General features: G+C 60.1%; 2 protein-coding genes across 2 annotated transcripts in view; both read left to right on the forward strand.

The window, feature by feature from the left end:
• The window catches only part of LOC106898363 (rho guanine nucleotide exchange factor 11-like), a 32,799-nt gene extending 31,788 nt beyond the window's left edge, over positions 1 to 1,011 (forward strand). Inside the window, exon 10 of the mRNA XM_014959583.1 lies at positions 712 to 1,011. Within this exon, the coding sequence (XP_014815069.1) occupies positions 712 to 1,011 (300 nt within the window). The remainder of the gene's footprint in view (positions 1 to 711) is intronic.
• Positions 1,012 to 7,118: 6,107 nt separating this feature from the next.
• The window catches only part of LOC106898364 (ankyrin repeat domain-containing protein 35-like), a 7,617-nt gene continuing 7,298 nt past the window's right edge, over positions 7,119 to 7,437 (forward strand). The window contains exon 1 of the mRNA XM_014959584.1: positions 7,119 to 7,154. Coding sequence (XP_014815070.1) covers positions 7,119 to 7,154 — 36 coding nt within the window. The remainder of the gene's footprint in view (positions 7,155 to 7,437) is intronic.

Consider the following 7,437-nt stretch of genomic DNA (forward strand, 5'->3'; position numbering starts at 1 on the left):
GGGGAGAAGGATGTGCTCATGGGTGGCATGAGCACATCCAGCCTCAGCCTGGAAGGATTTAGGGTAAGGGGAGGAGGAAGGCTGTGCTCATGCATGACATGAGTGCAGCTGGTCTCAGCCTGGTGGGGTTTGGGGCTGGGGGAGGGAGAAAGATGTGCTCATGGGTGGCATGAGTGTGGCCGGTCTCAGCCTGATGGGGTTTGTGGCTGGGAGGGGAGAAGGATGTGCTCATGGGTGGCATGAGCACATCCAGCCTCAGCCTGGAAGGATTTAGGGTAAGGGGAGGAGGAAGGCTGTGCTCATGCATGATATGAGTGCGGCCGGCCTCAGCCCAGCAGGGTTTGGGGTGCAGGGAGACCTCTAAGGGAGGAGGAAGGCCGTGCTCATGCAGGACATGAGTGTGTCTGGCCTCAGCCCAGCAGGGTTTGGGGTGAAGGGAGGAGGAAGGCTGTGCTCATGCATGACATGAGTGTGGCCGGCCTCAGCCTGGTGGGGTTTGTGGCTGGGGGAGGGAGAAGGATGTGCTCATGGGTGACATGAGTGCGGCCGGTCTCAGCCCGGTGGGGTTTGTGGCTGGGGGAGGGAGAGAGGTGTGCTCATGTGTGATATGAGTGTGGCCGGCCTCAGCCCAGCAGGGTTTGGGGTGCAGGAGGATCTCTAAGGGAGGAGGAGGGCTGTGCTCGTGCAGGATACGAGTGTGTCTGGCCTCAGCCCACCTGGATCTGTGGCTTGGGGGTGGGGGGGAACATGTTCATGCATGACATGAGTGCATCCGGCCTCAGCCCAGAAGATTTTAAGGTGCAGGGAGGCCATGAAGGAAGGAGGAAGGCCGTGGTCATGCGTGACATGAGTGCGGCCGGCCTCAGCCCGGGAGGTTTTAGGGTGCAGGGAGGCCGCGAAGGGCGGAGGAAGGCTGTGCTCATGCGTGACATGAGCGTATCCGGCCTCAGCCCAGCAGGGTTTGGGGTGCAGGGAGGGCTGATGGGGGAGGAAAGATGTGCTCATGCATGACATGAATGCATCCGGCCTCAGCCTGGAAGGATTTAGGGTAAAGGGAGGAGGAAGGCTGTGCTCATGTGCTCATGCAGGACATGAGTGTGTCTGGCCTCAGCCCAGCAGGGTTTGGGGTGTGGGGAGACCTCTAAGGGAGGAGGAAGGCTGTGCTCATGCAGGACATGAGTGCGGCCGGTCTCAGCCTGGTGGGGTTTGTGGCTGGGGGAGGGAGAAGGATGTGCTCATGGGTGGCACGAGTGCAGCTGGTCTCAGCCCAGCAGGGTTTGGGGTGCAGGGAGGTCTCTAAGCAAGGAGGAAAGCTGTGTTCATGTATGACATGAGCACATCCGGCCTCAGCCTGGAAGGATTTAGGGTGAAGGGAGGACAAAGGCCATGTTCATGCATGACATGAGTGCATCTGGCCTCAGCACACCCGGATCTGTGGCTTGGGGGTGGGGGGGAAACATGCTCGTGCATGACATGAGTGCATCTGGCCTCAGCCTGGAAGGTTTTAGGGTGAAGGAAGGAGGAAGGCTGTGCTCATGCAGGACACGAGTGCAGCCGGTCTCAGCCTGATGGGGTTTGTGGCTGGGGACTGGAGAAGGATGTGCTCATGGGTGACATGAGCATATCCAGCCTCAGCCCAGCAGGGTTTGGGGTGAAGGGAGGAGGAAGGCTGTGCTCATGCATGACATGAGTGCGGCCGGTCTCAGTCCAGCAGGGTTTGGGGTGCAGGGAGGGCTGATGGGGGGGGGAGAAAGATGTGCTCATGCATGACATGAGTGCAGCTGGTCTCAGCCTGGTGGGGTTTGTGGCTGGGGGAGGGAGAAGGATGTGCTCATGGGTGACATGAGTGCGGCCGGTCTCAGCCCGGTGGGGTTTGTGGCTGGGGGAGGGAGAGAGGTGTGCTCATGTGTGATATGAGTGTGGCCGGCCTCAGCCCAGCAGGGTTTGGGGTGCAGGAGGATCTCTAAGGGAGGAGGAGGGCTGTGCTCGTGCAGGATACGAGTGTGTCTGGCCTCAGCCCACCTGGATCTGTGGCTTGGGGGTGGGGGGGAACATGTTCATGCATGACATGAGTGCATCCGGCCTCAGCCCAGAAGATTTTAAGGTGCAGGGAGGCCATGAAGGAAGGAGGAAGGCCGTGGTCATGCGTGACATGAGTGCGGCCGGCCTCAGCCCGGGAGGTTTTAGGGTGCAGGGAGGCCGCGAAGGGCGGAGGAAGGCTGTGCTCATGCGTGACATGAGCGTATCCGGCCTCAGCCCAGCAGGGTTTGGGGTGCAGGGAGGGCTGATGGGGGAGGAAAGATGTGCTCATGCATGACATGAATGCATCCGGCCTCAGCCTGGAAGGATTTAGGGTAAAGGGAGGAGGAAGGCTGTGCTCATGTGCTCATGCAGGACATGAGTGTGTCTGGCCTCAGCCCAGCAGGGTTTGGGGTGTGGGGAGACCTCTAAGGGAGGAGGAAGGCTGTGCTCATGCAGGACATGAGTGCGGCCGGTCTCAGCCTGGTGGGGTTTGTGGCTGGGGGAGGGAGAAGGATGTGCTCATGGGTGGCACGAGTGCAGCTGGTCTCAGCCCAGCAGGGTTTGGGGTGCAGGGAGGTCTCTAAGCAAGGAGGAAAGCTGTGTTCATGTATGACATGAGCACATCCGGCCTCAGCCTGGAAGGATTTAGGGTGAAGGGAGGACAAAGGCCATGTTCATGCATGACATGAGTGCATCTGGCCTCAGCACACCCGGATCTGTGGCTTGGGGGTGGGGGGGAAACATGCTCGTGCATGACATGAGTGCATCTGGCCTCAGCCTGGAAGGTTTTAGGGTGAAGGAAGGAGGAAGGCTGTGCTCATGCAGGACACGAGTGCAGCCGGTCTCAGCCTGATGGGGTTTGTGGCTGGGGACTGGAGAAGGATGTGCTCATGGGTGACATGAGCATATCCAGCCTCAGCCCAGCAGGGTTTGGGGTGAAGGGAGGAGGAAGGCTGTGCTCATGCATGACATGAGTGCGGCCGGTCTCAGTCCAGCAGGGTTTGGGGTGCAGGGAGGGCTGATGGGGGGGGGAGAAAGATGTGCTCATGCATGACATGAGTGCAGCTGGTCTCAGCCTGGTGGGGTTTGTGGCTGGGGGAGGGAGAAGGATGTGCTCATGGGTGACATGAGTGCGGCCGGTCTCAGCCCGGTGGGGTTTGTGGCTGGGGGAGGGAGAGAGGTGTGCTCATGTGTGATATGAGTGTGGCCGGCCTCAGCCCAGCAGGGTTTGGGGTGCAGGAGGATCTCTAAGGGAGGAGGAGGGCTGTGCTCGTGCAGGATACGAGTGTGTCTGGCCTCAGCCCACCTGGATCTGTGGCTTGGGGGTGGGGGGGAACATGTTCATGCATGACATGAGTGCATCCGGCCTCAGCCCAGAAGATTTTAAGGTGCAGGGAGGCCATGAAGGAAGGAGGAAGGCCGTGGTCATGCGTGACATGAGTGCGGCCGGCCTCAGCCCGGGAGGTTTTAGGGTGCAGGGAGGCCGCGAAGGGCGGAGGAAGGCTGTGCTCATGCGTGACATGAGCGTATCCGGCCTCAGCCCAGCAGGGTTTGGGGTGCAGGGAGGGCTGATGGGGGAGGAAAGATGTGCTCATGCATGACATGAATGCATCCGGCCTCAGCCTGGAAGGATTTAGGGTAAAGGGAGGAGGAAGGCTGTGCTCATGTGCTCATGCAGGACATGAGTGTGTCTGGCCTCAGCCCAGCAGGGTTTGGGGTGTGGGGAGACCTCTAAGGGAGGAGGAAGGCTGTGCTCATGCAGGACATGAGTGCGGCCGGTCTCAGCCTGGTGGGGTTTGTGGCTGGGGGAGGGAGAAGGATGTGCTCATGGGTGGCACGAGTGCAGCTGGTCTCAGCCCAGCAGGGTTTGGGGTGCAGGGAGGTCTCTAAGCAAGGAGGAAAGCTGTGTTCATGTATGACATGAGCACATCCGGCCTCAGCCTGGAAGGATTTAGGGTGAAGGGAGGACAAAGGCCATGTTCATGCATGACATGAGTGCATCTGGCCTCAGCACACCCGGATCTGTGGCTTGGGGGTGGGGGGGAAACATGCTCGTGCATGACATGAGTGCATCTGGCCTCAGCCTGGAAGGTTTTAGGGTGAAGGAAGGAGGAAGGCTGTGCTCATGCAGGACACGAGTGCAGCCGGTCTCAGCCTGATGGGGTTTGTGGCTGGGGACTGGAGAAGGATGTGCTCATGGGTGACATGAGCATATCCAGCCTCAGCCCAGCAGGGTTTGGGGTGAAGGGAGGAGGAAGGCTGTGCTCATGCATGACATGAGTGCGGCCGGTCTCAGTCCAGCAGGGTTTGGGGTGCAGGGAGGGCTGATGGGGGGGGGAGAAAGATGTGCTCATGCATGACATGAGTGCAGCTGGTCTCAGCCTGGTGGGGTTTGTGGCTGGGGGAGGGAGAAGGATGTGCTCATGGGTGACATGAGTGCGGCCGGTCTCAGCCCGGTGGGGTTTGTGGCTGGGGGAGGGAGAGAGGTGTGCTCATGTGTGATATGAGTGTGGCCGGCCTCAGCCCAGCAGGGTTTGGGGTGCAGGAGGATCTCTAAGGGAGGAGGAGGGCTGTGCTCGTGCAGGATACGAGTGTGTCTGGCCTCAGCCCACCTGGATCTGTGGCTTGGGGGTGGGGGGAAACATGTTCATGCATGACATGAGTGCATCCGGCCTCAGCCCAGAAGATTTTAAGGTGCAGGGAGGCCATGAAGGAAGGAGGAAGGCCGTGGTCATGCGTGACATGAGTGCGGCCGGCCTCAGCCCGGGAGGTTTTAGGGTGCAGGGAGGCCGCGAAGGGCGGAGGAAGGCTGTGCTCATGCGTGACATGAGCGTATCCGGCCTCAGCCCAGCAGGGTTTGGGGTGCAGGGAGGGCTGATGGGGGAGGAAAGATGTGCTCATGCATGACATGAATGCATCCGGCCTCAGCCTGGAAGGATTTAGGGTAAAGGGAGGAGGAAGGCTGTGCTCATGTGCTCATGCAGGACATGAGTGTGTCTGGCCTCAGCCCAGCAGGGTTTGGGGTGTGGGGAGACCTCTAAGGGAGGAGGAAGGCTGTGCTCATGCAGGACATGAGTGCGGCCGGTCTCAGCCTGGTGGGGTTTGTGGCTGGGGGAGGGAGAAGGATGTGCTCATGGGTGGCACGAGTGCAGCTGGTCTCAGCCCAGCAGGGTTTGGGGTGCAGGGAGGTCTCTAAGCAAGGAGGAAAGCTGTGTTCATGTATGACATGAGCACATCCGGCCTCAGCCTGGAAGGATTTAGGGTGAAGGGAGGACAAAGGCCATGTTCATGCATGACATGAGTGCATCTGGCCTCAGCACACCCGGATCTGTGGCTTGGGGGTGGGGGGGAAACATGCTCGTGCATGACATGAGTGCATCTGGCCTCAGCCTGGAAGGTTTTAGGGTGAAGGAAGGAGGAAGGCTGTGCTCATGCAGGACACGAGTGCAGCCGGTCTCAGCCTGATGGGGTTTGTGGCTGGGGACTGGAGAAGGATGTGCTCATGGGTGACATGAGCATATCCAGCCTCAGCCCAGCAGGGTTTGGGGTGAAGGGAGGAGGAAGGCTGTGCTCATGCATGACATGAGTGCGGCCGGTCTCAGTCCAGCAGGGTTTGGGGTGCAGGGAGGGCTGATGGGGGGGGGAGAAAGATGTGCTCATGCATGACATGAGTGCAGCTGGTCTCAGCCTGGTGGGGTTTGTGGCTGGGGGAGGGAGAAGGATGTGCTCATGGGTGACATGAGTGCGGCCGGTCTCAGCCCGGTGGGGTTTGTGGCTGGGGGAGGGAGAGAGGTGTGCTCATGTGTGATATGAGTGTGGCCGGCCTCAGCCCAGCAGGGTTTGGGGTGCAGGAGGATCTCTAAGGGAGGAGGAGGGCTGTGCTCGTGCAGGATACGAGTGTGTCTGGCCTCAGCCCACCTGGATCTGTGGCTTGGGGGTGGGGGGGAACATGTTCATGCATGACATGAGTGCATCCGGCCTCAGCCCAGAAGATTTTAAGGTGCAGGGAGGCCATGAAGGAAGGAGGAAGGCCGTGGTCATGCGTGACATGAGTGCGGCCGGCCTCAGCCCGGGAGGTTTTAGGGTGCAGGGAGGCCGCGAAGGGCGGAGGAAGGCTGTGCTCATGCGTGACATGAGCGTATCCGGCCTCAGCCCAGCAGGGTTTGGGGTGCAGGGAGGGCTGATGGGGGAGGAAAGATGTGCTCATGCATGACATGAATGCATCCGGCCTCAGCCTGGAAGGATTTAGGGTAAAGGGAGGAGGAAGGCTGTGCTCATGTGCTCATGCAGGACATGAGTGTGTCTGGCCTCAGCCCAGCAGGGTTTGGGGTGTGGGGAGACCTCTAAGGGAGGAGGAAGGCTGTGCTCATGCAGGACATGAGTGCGGCCGGTCTCAGCCTGGTGGGGTTTGTGGCTGGGGGAGGGAGAAGGATGTGCTCATGGGTGGCACGAGTGCAGCTGGTCTCAGCCCAGCAGGGTTTGGGGTGCAGGGAGGTCTCTAAGCAAGGAGGAAAGCTGTGTTCATGTATGACATGAGCACATCCGGCCTCAGCCTGGAAGGATTTAGGGTGAAGGGAGGACAAAGGCCATGTTCATGCATGACATGAGTGCATCTGGCCTCAGCACACCCGGATCTGTGGCTTGGGGGTGGGGGGGAAACATGCTCGTGCATGACATGAGTGCATCTGGCCTCAGCCTGGAAGGTTTTAGGGTGAAGGAAGGAGGAAGGCTGTGCTCATGCAGGACACGAGTGCAGCCGGTCTCAGCCTGATGGGGTTTGTGGCTGGGGACTGGAGAAGGATGTGCTCATGGGTGACATGAGCATATCCAGCCTCAGCCCAGCAGGGTTTGGGGTGAAGGGAGGAGGAAGGCTGTGCTCATGCATGACATGAGTGCGGCCGGTCTCAGTCCAGCAGGGTTTGGGGTGCAGGGAGGGCTGATGGGGGGGGGAGAAAGATGTGCTCATGCATGACATGAGTGCAGCTGGTCTCAGCCTGGTGGGGTTTGTGGCTGGGGGGGGGAGAAGGATGTGCTCATGGGTGACATGAGGGTGCAGGGAGGGCTGATGGGGGAGGAAAGATGTGCTCATGCATGACATGAATGCATCCGGCCTCAGCCTGGAAGGATTTAGGGTAAAGGGAGGAGGAAGGCCATGCTCATGCAGGACATGAGTGTGTCAGGCCTCAGCCCACCCCGGTTTGAGGCTTCAGAATGGGAGGAAACACGCTCATGCGTGGCACGAGTGCATCCAGCCTCATCCCACGTGGGTCTGGGGCTTGGGGTTGAGGGGGGAGACGCATTCATGCGTGACACGAGTGTGTTCGGCCTCAGCTCATCCGGCCTTGGGGCCTCAGGAGGAGGGGGGAGGAAGGATGCCTTCATGCATGACACGAGTGCGTCCGGCCTCAGCCCCTG

The sequence above is a fragment of the Calidris pugnax genome, unplaced genomic scaffold, assembly GCF_001431845.1.
Source record: "Calidris pugnax isolate Ruff unplaced genomic scaffold, ASM143184v1 scaffold460, whole genome shotgun sequence".
NCBI classification, from domain to species: Eukaryota; Metazoa; Chordata; class Aves; order Charadriiformes; family Scolopacidae; genus Calidris; species Calidris pugnax.